Source organism: Rana temporaria, chromosome 3 (genome assembly GCF_905171775.1).
Source record: "Rana temporaria chromosome 3, aRanTem1.1, whole genome shotgun sequence".
Classification (NCBI taxonomy): Eukaryota; Metazoa; Chordata; class Amphibia; order Anura; family Ranidae; genus Rana; species Rana temporaria.
Genome location: NC_053491.1, coordinates 244,921,582 through 244,938,737, shown reverse-complemented (window position 1 = coordinate 244,938,737; position 17,156 = coordinate 244,921,582). Strand labels below are relative to the sequence as shown.

Genomic DNA, 17,156 nt, shown 5'->3' with positions numbered 1-17,156 from the left:
ACGACCGTTTTTCCTGCCAGGAGAACTGCCAAGAGAGCTTTTGGCCGGGAAAACCGGACGTGTGTATGATTCCTCACAGTTTTCTCGACAGGAAAACAGCTGGGAATTCCAGCGGGAAAATAGAGAACCTGCTCTCTATTTTCCTGTCAGGATTCCCAGCATTTTTTTTCCCCCCAGATTTACTTATACTTTCCTAATGGGAAACAGTGCCGATGGAGAATACACATTGCCGGGATTCCTGGCCAAAGCTCTCATGGCAGTTTTCCTGCCGGGTTCTCAGCTTTCCCCTCAGTTTTCCTGGTGGGCTTTTTACAGCCGGGAAAACCGAGCGTGTGTACAGGGCTTAATGGAATCGAAATCCTTTGCAGTTCCTCACGTGTCTGGTCACGTGATCACATGCCGCGGCATTATACATATGGACTCTTCTGAAAAAGAGAATTGATTTTAAGTCCTTCCTGCCGATTAGTCAGCTTTGTAGAAACATCAGTCCTAAAAAGACACTTTAGCAGAAGTCTTGTTCCCAACGCTGACATTTTACATTGTTCTTTTGTTTTCTTTATTTATCACTGAAGGAACAGATTAATAATCGAAACTTTTTTTCAACTGTAAAAGCCCACGTGAATAAGATTGAATTTTAATTCTTGAACGTGTTCGTTCCTCCTCAGCACGTGTAAGCTGAGTCTAGTTCAGAAAGAAAAGTTCTTATAAAGCAGTGGAATGTTTTGTACTGATTAGGCTGTCATTCAGCATGACATAACAAACAGCAACACTGGGCATTTTCCCACTGATCAGTTTTTCTTCCGTGTTTGTCTTACCAAAAGTGGAAGAAAAATGCATGACCATTAAATCCTATGGAACTCTTCACACAGTCAATTGTGTTTTTAAAAGTCCGGCATGCTGCATTTTTGGAGCATGTTTGGTGCAATGAAAAGATGCATCTACCCATTGAAGTTAATTGGTTGCATTTTTGGTGCTTTTTTTTTATTTCACATGCCCTTTTTTCACAGGTGCTAAACACCCTAAATGCGGCAAAAATGCATATGTTTGTATGCAGTGTGAAAGTAGCAAAAAGCTGGCAGGCATAATAATATAAACTCTTGAGGCTTGGTTTACACCTATGCAAATTGGATACGGGTCTCTCTGCATCCAATTCGCATAGCAGAAGAATGTGACTGGCTCTCTATGGAGCTGGTTCACATATCACCGCAGCAGGTCCGTTGCGAATTGCTGGAAAAACGTGTGCCTTTTTGGTCCAATTAATGACCGAATTCAGCCCAAAGTTTCGAGCTGAAATCGAACCTGAAATGGTGAACCAGCATGCACCGGACCCCTGCTGTGCGACGGATGCAGCTATGGTGTGAACCAAACCTGAAGGCAAGGCCCTACTGAGCTTTGTTTCATTAAGGCCTCATTCACAGGGCCACTTTGGGCCATACACTGGCAAGAAATGTAATAATTTCTCTTTGGGATTAATATATTAATTTCCCTTTGGGATTAATGAAATATTCGAAATCTGTATCTGAATGAGTGTGAGGCCTTGTTTACTTGAGTCTACTGAAGCGTACACCCATGCGAAGGGCAGTGTTTGCCCGCACATGATGCACAGGTGTTTCATGCATTCATGTCAATTGGGACACAGCGGCTACGCCCCTGGTGCCCAACCTGAAGCCTAAGGGCTGAATGCGGTCCTTTGGTATATGATGTGTGGCCCTTGGACCTCAGCAGTCTGTAGTGGGAACATTGATTAGGGTAAAATCATCTCTACTAGCCTTATGTAACAGGTTCCCAGTTTTGTATTGGCTTCGGTATCATATTCCCAGCCACAAATAAAGCATCTGCAGTTTCTTAAAGACCTCTCAAGCAGTGCATATGTTGAGCATTATGTGCAGGCTTTTGGTAATGTCAGGGGCCACATGTGAGGCCCCCTTTAGCTCATAAGTTGAGAAACGCTGGGCTACTCAGACACAGCCCCTTCTCCCAGTTTGGCATCTATGTGGGTAGGTGGTGTGTGTCCCCAAATGCAGTCATTGTGAGTTTGGGGACATGCACCTGCACAGATGTCATATTGGGAACAGCAGTTGTATCTGTGCAACTGCTGCTTCCCAATAGACGTGAATGGGACTGCGTGCATGCGGATGCACAGAACACCTATGCATCCTGTGCAGGTAAACACCGCCCTTCGTACAGATGTATGCTTTAGTATGCTCATGTGAATGAGGCCCTAATCTCTGCCAGGTTCCACAGATGTTTGTGATCAGCCATTGCCAGTACTCTGTACAATGACAGGCTGAAAAGTGCCATCGCTGTTCACATGTAATCAGAAATCCAAGATGTTACTTGCAATTTGGGACAGATGAGGGGCAATAGATACAGCGTCTCTCCTCTGTTCCTAATCACATGTAATCACAAGGATGAACAGTTACATGCAAACAGCTGCAGTACTTGTCAGCCTGTCATTGATCTGTACAGGCTAAGCCACTGTGGTTGATCACAAACACCTGTGAAACCCAGAGGAGATTTGACCAGTTGCCGACCGCACTATAGCAGTTTTACTGCTACAGGGTGGTTGCGCTGCACAGGATCACATATATACATGTCATCCTGCCTTTCCAGGTAACGGTATGAGTGCACGCCATCGATGGCTCGCTTCCGCTGTGGTTCTACACAGCGGGAGTTAATCAGCGGGTCCCAGGGATCTGATGTCCGCCGGCACCTGCCGATCATTTGGTACAAAGGCAGAAGAGCTTTCCGCCTATGTAAACAAGGCCGATTGCCATTCTTTCAGTACAGAAGGCAAAGATCCTGTGTTTCTGCAAAGAACAGGGAATCCAGGGACATGGATCCATACCTTCCCCTAGTAAAAGTACCACCCCCACAATAAGAAAACACCAGCTAGGCACACACTTTGATCGCCCCTGATGGTAACCCCTTCCCTGCCAGTGTCATTAGTACAGTGACAGTGCATATTTTTTAGCACTGATCACTGTATTAGTGTCATTGGTCCCCAAAAAAGTGTCAAAGGTGTCAGTTATGTGTCCAATTTTTCTGCAGCAATATCGCAGTCCTGCTATAAGTCGCTGATCGCCGCCATTACTAGTAAATATAAATACATAAATAAAAATTCTATAAATATATCCCTTAGTTTGTAGACGCTATAACTTTTGCACAAACCAATCAATATACGCTTATGGGAGACATATGTAGCAGAATACATATTGGCCAAAATTGATAGAGAATTACATTTTTTTATTTGATATGTTTTATAGACAAAGTAAAAAATATATATATTTTTTTTTAAATTGACTGTTGTTTTCTGTTTATAGCGCAAAAAATTGAAAATGTACAGGTGATCAAGTAACACCAAAATAAAGCTATATTTGTGGGAAAAAAAGGCCAAAAATGTTATATGGGTACAGTGTCGTACGACCGCGCAATTGTCAGCTAAAGTAATGTAGTGCCATGTCGCAAAAAATGGCCTGGTCAGGAAGGGGGGTAAATCTTCTGGAGTTGAACTGGTTAAACTCATTCTTCTCAGTGTATGACCCAAAGCGGCATTGCAGATCAGGCCTAACAGTTACATTATTTTATTTGTTTTTAGTATGTTTATGCTACCAGATTAAAATGCATTGTCATATAAAAAGTGCAGAAGAAAAAGAGTAGTAAATAAAACTGACTTACTTCTGTTCTTCAGAGAAAGAGGCAGATGACAACGGTTCAAGAATACAGTATGTGTGATATGTGTGCAGGGGCGGACTGACAACTCATGGGGACCCCGGGCAATAGGAGATTATGGGGCCTCCAGGCAATAGGAGATTATGAGGCCCCCAGGCAATAGATTATGGGGCCACACAGTATACACACACATACAGTATACACACACAGATACACACACAATATACACACACAGGGGGTTATTTACTAAAGGAAAATCCACTTTGCACTACAAGTGCAAAGTGCACTTGAAAATGCACTGAAAGTGGAAGTGCAGTTGCTGTAGATCTGAGGGGGACATGCAAGGAAAATAAAAAACAGCATTTTAACTTGCACATGATTGGAGGCAGAGAGCCAATGCTGTGGAGGAAGAGAGAGTTGAGGCTTGCCTAGAGTAGAGATAAGGTAGTGGGGGAACACTGATTGGTTGCCCAGTCATTTCCACCATTGTGTTTTGCCTGCATCTAATCACGAATGCCCTTTGTTGCCCTTGTGTTATCATGATGGCCGTAAGTTGCTAATGCATTATTTTATATGCATGTGTTGTTACCAATTTAATTTTCCTCTGTGTGCATGTGTGACCAAATCAGTGCTATGTGATAGGGTCCATGTTACCACAATTAAGTTTCTAAACCGAAAACGAAAAAATTTAACATATTGCAGTTCACCAATCCTTAAATTTGGTGGCTGACTTTGTTTTCTTTTTTGTTTTTTCCCCTCTATTTTCCCACGGTGATTCAACCAGTAAGACACTTTGGGTGGATTTACTAAAACTGGTGCACTCGGAATCTGGTGCAGCTGTGCATGGTAGCCATACAGCTTCTAGCTTGACTGCTGCTCCTCCACTACTCCACCATATACATTTAAAATACAAACCACAACATACAAGGCAATCCACCACATTGCGCCTATCTACATCACCAAACTCATCTGCACATATTGCCCAAATCTTCCCCTCTGCTCCTCCCAGGACCTCCTGCTCTCTAGCTCCCTTGTTACCCCCTCCTACGCTCGCCTTCAAGACTTCTCCAGAGCCTCTTCCATCCTCTGGATCTCCCTGTCCCGGTATGTCCCTGAAAACCCACTTATTCAGCGAAGCCTATTCCACACCCACCTAAGAACTGTACCCAAGCCACCCCCATCAAATCATCCCCTGCAGCTATTACCTTTTGTACAACCACCAACACCCTCCCTTTAGAATGTAAGCTCTACGAGCAGGTCCCTTCTGTCCCTTCTGTATTGAACTGTATCATATTTGTGCTGTCCCCCCTCTATATGGTAAAGCGATTCGTAAACTGTTGGCGCGATATAAATCGTGTATAATAATAATATAATAACATCTTGTTCAGTTAACCTCCCTGCCGGTATCCCCGAGCGTGACTCGGGGTGGTTTTTTCATGCCAGGATCGGTATCCCCGAGCGTGACTCGGGGTGGTTTTTCCATGCCAGGATCGGTATCCCCGAGTCACGCTCGGGGTAGCTGTGCAGAGCGCGCAGCGGCGCGGCTTACCTGCTCGCTAAATCCACAGACAAGTTACTTACCTTGCCCCTGGATCCTGCGATGTATCCCTGCTGTGTAAGCGAGCGGGTCCTCGCTCGATTCATGGTTTCCCCGTGTGCCGCCGATCTCCGTTCCCTGCGACATTACGACGCAAGGGGGCGGAGAACGGCGCCAAATTCAAAAAGGTAAACTAACACATTACATACAGTATAATGTAATCTTATAGATTACAGTACTGTATGTAAAAAATACGCACCCCCCTTGTCCCTAGTGGTCTGCCCAGTGCCCTACATGTTCTTTTATATAATAAAAACTGTTCTTTCTGCCTGGTAACTGTAGATTGTCCATAGCAACCAAAAGTGTCCCTTTATGTCAAAAATGGTTTTAGAGCAGCTAGAAAACAGCGATAATAAATAATAATCACTTGCAGAATTGTGCGATAGCGATTTGTGGGGAAATTCGTCATAAACAAATAAAAGTAATGACAGCGACAATTCTGCAACTGAGCAAATTTCAGTGATTTTGAGTTGATTACATTATTGAATAATTTTTATTATAATTATATTATTATTTGTTATAATTATTTATAATTATTTATTATATTATAATTTATAATTTTGTTTTTAAAAAAAATCATACCCGGGATGCCTACTAGACTCTTGTTTGGTCAGATTTAAATGAATTATTCCTAAGAATTGCAGGCCTACAGTATAAAACGCCAAATTTCCATGCAAAATAATTGTACCACTTTTGGTACGTAATTCCAGACAGAACCATACCGCCAGGGAGGTTAAAGGGGTTGTAAAGGTAAAACAAAAAATTCTGTTAGCTTCCTTTACCTTAGTACAGTCCTCCTTCATTTACCTCATGCTTCAATTTTTCTTTTAAATGTCCTTATTTCTTCTGAGAAATGCTCACCTGTTCTTCTGTCTGTAACTCCACACAGTAATGCAAGGCTTTTACCCGGTGTGGAGAAAGCCTCTTGAGGGGGGAGGGGGCGAGCAGGAGTGTCAGGATGACCACTAACACACAGCTCCTTTCTCTTTCTGCAAAGTAGAGAGTGTTCTGACCCTCCTGCTTGCCCCCCCCCCCCCCATCAAGAGACAGAAGAACAGGAAGTGAGGATTTCTCAGAAGAAATAAGGACATTTAAAAGCAAAATCGAAGGATGAGGTAAGTGAAGGAGAACTGCACTAAGGTAAAGGACGTTATTTAGGGAAAAAAATTACCTTTACAACCCCTTTAAGCTTTGACAAAAAATCAAGAAAGCTGATTGGTCTCTATGCAGAGCTGCACCAGATTTTGTACACTCCAGTTTTAGTAAATTTTTTCCATTTATGTGCTAGAATAGCTCCAGTCTATGGAAGAGCAATAGAGCCACCCATGGAAAATTACGTAGTTGTCGCAGAGTCCGTTTTTAATCCATAAAGGGCATAAATCACCTAACATTCATAAATTGTTTGGAATAACGTGCTTTAAAACATCAAGTATGATGTTATATCGATCAGGTAGTGTAAGGCTTAGGGTTAGGGTTACAGATAGGGTTAGGGTTAGGGTAACGGTTAGGGTTAGGGTAACAGATAGGGTTAGGGTTACAGACAGGGTTAGGGTTACAGATAGGGTTAGGGTTACAGTCTGTAACCCTAACCCTATCTGTAACCCTAACCCTATTTGTAACCCTAACCCTAACTGTAACCCTAACCCTATCTGTAACCCTAGCCCTGTCTGTAATAGGGTTAGGGTTCACAGTGACAGACCAAACTCTGACAGATCAAACTCCCCATTTAACGCACCGCAAACACCTGCAAACAGTCCATTTGCACAACCGCAAACTCCCCATTTACACAAGGTTGGATACCAAGCTAGCCATGTCCCGTTCCTTGTCCTCACTGACGTCAATGAACGTTTTGGAGATTGCAGGTGATGGGGGTTTTTCAAAGCCTATGGTCATGCTGAGGTAGTTCAGTGACAGTTAAGTGACCCAGAAAACAATGATTCTGCAGTGTGGGCCCATTGTTGGCCTAGGAGGCTTTAATTATCACCTTAGATGATCACAAAAAAAATTAATGTTTTTTCTATGCAAAATTATCCAGCCGATCTCTTTTGGTCTGATCACAATGAAGCAACGACCTTATCATCTGGGGTGTGCCAACATTGCCATTGCCAACACACTCATAGAGGTGGTCGCTTCATTGTTATACGCAAGCCCCTTCACCACAACAAGGTAACGATCACGAAGGGGAATTGACACATGTATGTGCTTTTTTTTTTTGGTTTTGTTTTTGCAGCCACAGTGCAGCACCAGTGGCCAGAAAAATTAGGCATGTACACATGCCTGAAAAAGTAGGTATTGTTGCAGCTGCTGCTGTAGCAGCGGCCAGAAAAATTGATGTTTTCCAGGCAGAAAGTGCACTAAAACATTGAGGCTTGAACCCTAGTTGGTGGCGGATAAGTCACGCAAGTCATCCGGCATGCAGAGATAAAATACAGCAGCGTGTGGACCATTTGTAGCCCAAGGAAGCTCATCTCATCAGGCCTTTAGTCAAATGTATCGCCCACTGTCAGTCCCTTTGGGATCCATGCCTCATTCATCTTAATAAAGGTGAGGTAATCTAGACTTTTTTGACCTAGGCGACTTCTCTTCTCAGTGACAATACCTCCTGCTGCACTGAAGGTCCTTTCTGAAAGGACACTTGAAGCGGGGCAGGCCAGAAGTTCTATCGCAGTCAAAATTGTGTTTTTTCTTTTTTAAATATAATATACTATGCCACCAGATATATGAGTGGTGGCACTGGGCAAGTGGGCACAGTTTACACTATGAGCCTGACACACGCTGGCAACTGACTACTATTCTATTGCAGTCATTTTTTGGGGGTTTTTAAATGTTATGTACTGTACCACCAAGATAGATGAGTGGTGGGTGGCACTAGGCACAGTGTACGCTGTTCCCTGACACACGCTGCCTGCCAGGCAACTGACTACTATTATATTGCAGTAATAACATTTTTTTCAAATGTTATCTACTGTGCCACCAAGATAGATGAGTGGTGGGTGGCACTGGGCACAGTGTACGCTGTACCCTGACACACGCTGCCAGCCAGGCAACTTACTGCTATTATATTGCAGTAATACATTTTTTTTAAATGTTATCTACTGTGCCACCAAGATAGATAAATGGTGGGTGGCACTGGGCACAGTGTACGCTGTACCCTGACACACGCTGCCAGCCAGGCAACTGACTACTATTATATTTCAGTAATACATTTTTTTTTAATTCTATCTACTGTGCCACCAAGATAGATGAGTGGTGGGTGGCACTGGAAACAGTGTACGCTGTACCCCTGACACACGTTGCCAGCCAGGCAACTGACTACTATTATATTTCAGTAATAAAAAAATGTGTTTTAAATGTTTTCTACTGTGCCACCAAGATAGATGAGTTGTGGGTGGCACTGGGCACCGTGTACGCTGTACCCTGACACATGCTGCCAGCCAGGCAACTGACTACTATTATATTGCAGTAATAAAAATGTTTTTTTTTAAATGTTATCTACTGTGCCACCAAGATAGATGAGTGGTGGGTGGCACTGGGCACAGTGTACGCTGTACCCTGACACACACTGCCAGCCAGGCAACTGACTACTATTATATTGCAGTAATAACATTTTTTTTCAAATGTTATCTACTGTGCCACCAAGATAGATGAGTGATGGGTGGCACTGGGCACAGTGTACGCTGTACCCTGACACACGCTGCCAGCCAGGCAACTGACTACTATTATATTGCAGTAATACATTTTTTTTAATGTTATCTACTGTGCCACCAAGATAGATGAGTGGTGGGTGGCACTGGGCACAGTGTACGCTGTACCCTGACACACGCTGCCAGACAGGCAACTGACTACTATTATATTGCAGTAATAATTTTTTTTTTATGTTATCTACAGTGCCACCAAGATAGATGAGTGGTGGGTGGCACTGGGCACAGTGTACGCTGTACCCTGACACACGCTGCCAGCCAAGCAAATGACTACTATTATATTGCAGTAATAAATATATATATTTTAAATGTTATCTACTGTGCCACCAAGATAGATGAGTGGTGGGTGGCACTGGGCACAGTGTACGCTGTACCCCTGACACACGCTGCCAGCCAGGCAACTGACTACTATTATATTGCAGTAATAAACATTTTTTTTTAAATGTTATCTACTGTGCCACCAAGATAGATGAGTGGTGGGTGGCACTGGGCACAGTGTACGCTGTACCCTGACACACACTGCCAGCCAGGCAACTGACTACTATTATATTGCAGTAATAACATTTTTTTTCAAATGTTATCTACTGTGCCACCAAGATAGATGAGTGATGGGTGGCACTGGGCACAGTGTACGCTGTACCCTGACACACGCTGCCAGCCAGGCAACTGACTACTATTATATTGCAGTAATACATTTTTTTTAATGTTATCTACTGTGCCACCAAGATAGATGAGTGGTGGGTGGCACTGGGCACAGTGTACGCTGTACCCTGACACACGCTGCCAGACAGGCAACTGACTACTATTATATTGCAGTAATAATTTTTTTTTTTATGTTATCTACAGTGCCACCAAGATAGATGAGTGGTGGGTGGCACTGGGCACAGTGTACGCTGTACCCTGACACACGCTGCCAGCCAAGCAAATGACTACTATTATATTGCAGTAATAAATATATATATTTTAAATGTTATCTACTGTGCCACCAAGATAGATGAGTGGTGGGTGGCACTGGGCACAGTGTACGCTGTACCCCTGACACACGCTGCCAGCCAGGCAACTGACTACTATTATATTGCAGTAATAAACATTTTTTTTTAAATGTTATCTACTGTGCCACCAAGATAGATGAGTGGTGGGTGGCACTGGGCACAGTGTACGCTGTACCCTGACACACGCTGCCAGCCAGGCAACTGACTACTATTATATTGAAGTAATAAACATTTTTTTTTAAATGTTATCTACTGTGACACCAAGATAGATGAGTGGTGGGTGGCACTGGGCACAGTGTACGCTGTACCCTGACACACGCTGCCAGCCAGGCAACTGACTACTATTATATTGCAGTAATAATTTTTTTTAAATGTTATCTACTGTGCCACCAAGATAGATGAGTGGTGGGTGGCACTGGGCACAGTATATGCTGTGATCCTGACACACACGCTGCCTAGCAGGCAACTGCAATTAGATTACAGGAAAAAAAAAAAAGCTGACTGATATACTAGCCCTAAAAAGGACTTTTTGGGGTGCTGTCCTTACAGCAGAGATCAGATGAGTCTTTCAGGACTGGAGTGGACACTGAAAACACTAGCCTAGCTATAGATTTCCCTATAAATTCAGCAGCAGCAACACTATCCCTCCTCTCACTAAGAATGCAGGTTCAGAATGAATCTAAAATGGATGCTGCCCGAGAGGTGGGAGGGTCAGGGAGGGAGAGTATGCTGCTGATTGGCTGGAATGTGTCTGCTGACTGTGAGGTAGAGGGTCAAAGTTTGCTCAATGATAATTAATAGGAGGCGGATCAAACAAGGCATATGTTCGCGCACATCGGCGAACGTGCAAAAATCGCCGCAAATTATTCGCCGGCGAACAGTTCTGTACATCTCTACTTATACACAGAAATAAGCCGAAGTGAGAACCGCGTGGTTACAAACCTGCCCATACCTTGTCTCTGCAAACAGGCTTCCTCCAATCACTAGCCTTGTGTAACTGATGTCAGATGATGCTAAACAAACCAATTGGAACACATCCCGTTGGAGGTGGAGAGCGTGTAGGCAGTGCGCAGGTGCGACAGGGACCGGTAATGTCGGAGCATTCTGAGCCCATAAAGCCTATAAGTGTGATGCATAATATCTTAGTACTTAGTAAATGTTACCTAATTACTAAATAAAAATGTGTTCTGTTTTATGTTTAAAATATTGGGTTGGAAAAGTGGGGATCATTTTATACATTGGGGTGTCTTATACATGGAAAAATATGGTAATTCTCAGTATGTTTGACATTGTGTCTCTTTGTGTACAGTTTACATAAGCAATCATTGTTGGTTTAAATTTAGAAAGTTCGATTTTGGGTTTGCGTACACCTGTACACTATTTTTGTAAACCTATTCTATAGGGGAAATTACCTGGGAAAATAAAGGTAACATAGGGGTCAATTCACAAAGCTTTTTTTGCCGATACCGGTCGTTATGTAAACGATTTCACACGTTATTGAATCAAGTCCAATTCACTAAACGATTTAACGCTTGTAAAAATCATCAAATAACGTTTCACTACACAGAACCGATATTTTTAGTTTTGAGTCGTTATTGAACGTATTGATCGTTGTTTTAACGACTCAAATCGTTAAATATGTACAGAAGTGCAATTCACAAAGGTTTTTTAGACAATTAACAATCGCTAAGCAATCGTTAAATAAGCACCTCCCTGAGGGTGGCGTTATGACATTTCCCAGGCGGTATTTCATTTGTTGAGAGGAATTTTTTGGCGGTTTAGGCTTGTGGTAAATTTTGTTAGGAGTTTTGTGCAAGATGGAACCATTTGGATGTGCTCTATTTGAACTGAAACTGATCCAGAGGCGAAGAAGGACACGTCAGAATGTCGTTCAGATAGAGAAACGTGTATTTCGTTCACGTACCTTTTTGGATCAATTTTCTGAAACCCAGGTGATAGCCAAATTCAGATTATCCTCTCCCATGATATATTCCCTGTATGATGAAATACACTTGGCCCTAGAAACACGCACGCGGAGAAGTAATGCAGTACCAGGTCTTGTGCGTTTTTTGGCAGTACTTCATTTTTTAGGAAAGGCCTCATACCAACATGTCAGTGGTGAGATTGTTGGCATCTCACAACCCAGTTTTTCCCGCTGCTTGGTCGAGGTCCTGCAAGCACTGCGACAACTTGCTCCAAAATACATTCATATGGGCAAGTCACGTGAAGAGCGGGATCAAATAAAACGTGGTTTTTTTGACCTAGCAGGAATGCCCAATGTCATTGGGGCAATAGACTGCACCCATGTGCCATTATGTCCCCCATCAGAACAGGAGCACATCTACCGAAACCGTAAGGCTTACCATTCCCTCAACATCCAGGTGATCTGTGATTCGAACCTCATAATCCGTGATGTTGTCACCGGCTTTCCAGGATCCTGTCATGATGCCCATATATTGCGCCAATCGGGAATATATGATACTCTGGACAAGGACTTAGAAAATAATGGATGGCTGCTGGGTAAGTGTGCTCCACTGTTTATTTTATGGTGTGTTTTCCAGTTATAAATGCGTATTTATTTTTTTATTCCATACTAGACTGACATTAGTGCTATATCAGTAACATGACAGCTCAACAGCTTTACATTAATCAGTATTTCAAAAACATGTAATAATAAACTCAGAATTTAAATGTCCAAAATACTTTCAAGTACTTTTTAGTTAGCTATCACCTGGTTCAAGGTCCACAAATCTTTCCTTTCTCATGTGAGGTGTATTGTTGTTCCACATGTTCCGTGTGCACTGAAAAGTAGTCACTACTTCAAGCTTGCTTAAGTGATGTATTACACTATCATATTAAGACATCACATGAGAGAGCTAGGAACTACTTATCAAAACACACATGACCAAGGTGTGCCAAAGAAGCCACCCACCAGAATTAAGTACAGTACCTATATGTAAATGATTGCAGCATAAGATGCAACAATTGTGTCAGTAGTTGATTTACTTGAATGTATAGTTAATATTTAAATCTGGGAGTTCAACACTATCCCTTCGGTTAACCCCCCAATATGCATAACATCAAGCAGCACTACCAAGCACAACAATCCCCCCCCCCCCCCCCCATTGTGCATATGTATTGTACATGAAACAGACATGTCCCTCTGGTTCTCCGTTATAGTCCCATATGAGGTCTGCACTATAGTATTGAAATATTTATGACAGGCAGACTTTTCCTCCAGCATTTTTTTTTTTGAATAACATTCACATGCACTACAGTAATCATGGCCCACAACTGTGGTATGCTGTTGTGTTGTGAGTTAAGTACCATTAATGCTCAATCAAAAGTACAAATCCAGAACCTTGCCCCCACAAATAATTTTAAAATGTGCTTTATTAGACGTATGTTATCCATATGTGACTAACAATGGAAAATTTTCTAAAATGACCACACAATTGGCCACTACATCATGTGATTTAGCATGATTTCTTCTATACTTACAAATAAATTTATATTGTTTTAAAATTTATAGGAGATGCTGGTTACCCCTGTCTACCATGGCTCTTAACACCAATCAACAGGCCATCCTCTCCTGCAGAAGCAGCTTACAATGTTGCTCATACAAAAACAAGAGTGGTTATCGAAAGATGCTTTGGTGTCCTAAAGAGCCGTTTCCGTTGCATGTCCTTGTCTGGTGGATTCCTTCAGTATTCCCCCAGTAAGGTAGCTGATATGTTCCTAGCATGCAGCATTCTCCATAACATTGCAAGGCATGGTGGACTACAAGAGGAACTAGACACCACAGTGGAGGATGACATGCCCACAATTCCAGTGGAAAATGATCACAGGGGAAACACAGCAAGAAGTAAACTGATTACAAACTATTTTTCAGGTAATAAACCACCGTAACATGGTTTTAATTTTCCAAACATCATCAGAAATGATCACAAACTTGCATTATTAAGTTGAAGAGACAGACATGCTGTAAAATGAATTATTTGGGCTGATCTTGTTTATCAATGTCAAATCTTAACCAATGATGTTTTTTTTATGATTTCAGGTTAACTCAACTCTAAAAACTTTGGAGAACTATAATAAAATTAAGACAAGAGTACAAAAATTGCAAAAAAATTAGTCTTTATTTTGTTTTTGTATTTTCACTTTGTTGTACTTCTTTTGCATTTATTTTTTATCTTGTAAAACATTGAACAATAACAGTTTCAAACATATAAAATAAAAGTTTCACTTAAAAGTCTTCTACAAAATCTAAATTGTGTTTGAATTCTTTATTGCAACAAGTGTAAGTGTGGGTTATACACGCAAAAATTCTGTTCATCTGCTAATAAGTACCAACATTTTTTTGACATTAGTGAGAAGCAATAAAATAGAAGACCAAACTGTGTGCCAAAGACAGTTGAAATGCTGCAGTTGCCTGAAACCATGTCCTTGCCAGAAAGATGGTGAATGAAATGAGTGCTGTTAACTGCGTTGTGTGGGAGAGGGGAGAAATGAAATAAAACTAAAATAAATACCACCAATTGACGTAATGGCAGATGGCTATAGCCAACCTAAGGTAAAGAGAGTAAGTGACCTGTAAAGAAGCCGTTGATATGCAAACCATTAAATAACACAATAATTGAATCATAATATTATATTTTTGGTGTTATTTATTGTTTTGTATATCATCACCTTCATCACTGGTCACTTAACTCTACCTTTGGTTGCCTATAGTCATCTACCATTACCCCAAATGTTACATATATTTTAATTTCTCCTCTCCACCCCACACCGCAGTTACCATTACTCATTTCATTACTGAGAAACAATGCACGTTAGTTAAAATGTTAACTATTCCACGCAGGGCATTTGAAAGATGGAATAGCGGTTGTCTACAAATTGCAGAAACATTTTTAACCTCATTAGTCAGGAAATGATACCTACATTCCATACCAATAACATGTGGTTTCAAAAGTAACAGAAGTCAAATTACAGCCAACACAACATCAAAAATATATGGTTGGGCAAGATGGAGTATGCAACCATTTGGATGTTTGTTTTTTTAGTATGAATCAAACTACCGGCGAAGAAGACGACGTCAGCAACTAAAATATGTATATTTTGTTTTAAACTTTACAGAAACACAGGTGATATCGAGATTGCAATTATCAGCTACTTTGCTTTATTCTTCATAGGAGAAAATACACATTACTTTTGAAAACCACACAGAGAAACATGGTCCTTGCTGTGACAACAACAATGGATGGCGCATTTTAGTCACAGAGTACAGATAAAAAACCAAGCACTTGAGTGAAAATATCAATAATTTACATCCACGTGGATAAAATATAAAAAAAAAAATTTAGATCCAATAGTGTGCCTTCCTGGCGGAAGAAAAGCATGACAAACCTGTCACATTTTCTGCTGTGACAAAGGGTGTCTGTTTCAAATGCGTAGACGTGATGTTATGTGATGTATTCTCCTATTAAACGAATATGATTGATGATTTTATGTAGTGCTGATGAATTATATCTCTACTCTGTAACTTCAACTCTATTATTATTGATAGTTCACTTCTACTTTTCAACAATCCTACCACTTTTTTGCCTTACAACAAAAAAATGGTTCTGCTTTTGTAAAAAAAATATACATGTTAAAACAAATATTTGACAATATTGTTGCACTTGCATTTCAACGTGTATATACAAACAATTATGAAAACCGTAATGATAACAGTAATGAATACTAGAACATGCTTGATAGATAAAAATAGATTTCACATAATTCTCAACCTTTTTTGAAATGTTTTCAGAGGCTATAATGTCATAGAAAAAATCCCATATAACATTAATTGTATATCTATTGAAAATAAAATCAAAGCTACATAACTGTCTAAAGACGTTTCATTGGTCATCCAACCAGCTTGATCAATGATGGCCATTGAAACATCTAAAACTCAAATACAAACGTCATGTTGATTACACATATTTGGTACAGATCTGCAACGACATGGTCAAATGACATATTTAACTGGAAAAAGCATCTATATAGCAGTCAACTTTGGGCAATATATGACTTAACAATGTTGCGTGCTGAGTAAAAATTTAAAGAACAAATGTTTGCAAGCTCTTTAAATTCAAACTCAGTTGTGAATTATGTGAAATGTATTAAAAAAAAAAAATTGTACTTCTTATAACATTTAAATATCCTGAATAGTAAAATTATCAATAGCATCATTTTCGATAATACTTTCACAAACAAAACTGCTGTGGTTGCTGCTGGTTAGATTCCGAGCATTATGAGATTGCTCACCAGGAGATGGCAGATGTGCTTCTAAGAGTTCAGTTAGTTTGGCCATAAAGGAGAGCTTCTGCTGGCGATAGGTGTGTTGAGCTGCATTATGTTGCTCTAGGAGAATATTAGATTTGCATATGTTACTATTTAGGTTATCCAATCTCTGCATGAGCTGTTCTCTAAAATTTTGTTGTTCACTATGAAATCTATCACTCTGTTCTCTATCAAAATGGTACTGTTCCCTATCCATGTTTCGTGTCCTACAAATTGTTCTCCTGTCTCTAGGTCTGCTTAACTCTGGGGGTTCAGTAGCAACCACATCAGGAGTACCCAGGATGGGTGTATCTAAAGTTATATGGTTGGACACAGTTGGGTTTGGCATTACTTCAGAAGCATTTACATTACTAGCATTTTCATGACTAGATTCTTCTAGGAAAAGGGTGATTGATTCCTCAGGGTTGCTTGGTGGATCATCCTCCACCTGGAAGTAGACAGACGGCTGTGCATTCAAAGAGTGGTCACTTTCAATTTCTGCTTCTGACACTAACTGCCTTTTGTCAGCACCCTCTTCCAAATAAATTTAAAACAAAATGGTTAACCGGATAGCTACTGGCGATCAACATTTTTTATTAAAAAAAATTACTTAGAGAAAGATTTAAACCATTTTAAAAACATTTAAACACACACAATTGTGCACCAGTTGGTTATCTTGAAGATACAAGATGGAAGTATATGAGAACATGTTAAATGTTTGGATTTCTCACCGTTTTCATGGTGCCTCGAGGTATCAAAACCAGCCTTGATGCCAACAATGGAATCTAGATCTATGTATGGACGCAGTAACTCTTCATACTGGTGGTAAACTATTTTCTTCTCAGGGCCACCCCCTGTTGCTTTTCTTGA

General features: G+C 40.9%; 2 protein-coding genes across 2 annotated transcripts in view; one reads left to right on the top strand and one right to left on the bottom strand.

Annotated features, from left to right (window-relative positions):
* The first annotated feature begins 11,657 nt into the window (after window positions 1-11,657).
* Window positions 11,658-14,087, top strand: LOC120932273 (putative nuclease HARBI1). Its single transcript, XM_040344543.1, has 2 exons — window positions 11,658-12,482; window positions 13,495-14,087. Exons 1-2 carry the CDS (start codon window positions 11,780-11,782, stop codon window positions 13,869-13,871), a joined length of 1,080 nt encoding a protein of 359 aa, XP_040200477.1. The 5' UTR covers window positions 11,658-11,779; the 3' UTR covers window positions 13,872-14,087.
* A 146-nt stretch (window positions 14,088-14,233) lies between these two features.
* Window positions 14,234-17,156, bottom strand: part of LOC120932272 — a 5,891-nt gene continuing 2,968 nt past the window's right edge. The window contains exons 7-8 of the mRNA XM_040344542.1: window positions 17,018-17,151; window positions 14,234-16,367 (exon numbers count right to left, since the gene is read on the bottom strand). Coding sequence (XP_040200476.1) covers window positions 16,159-16,367; window positions 17,018-17,151 — 343 coding nt within the window. The 3' untranslated portion in view covers window positions 14,234-16,158. The remainder of the gene's footprint in view (window positions 16,368-17,017; window positions 17,152-17,156) is intronic.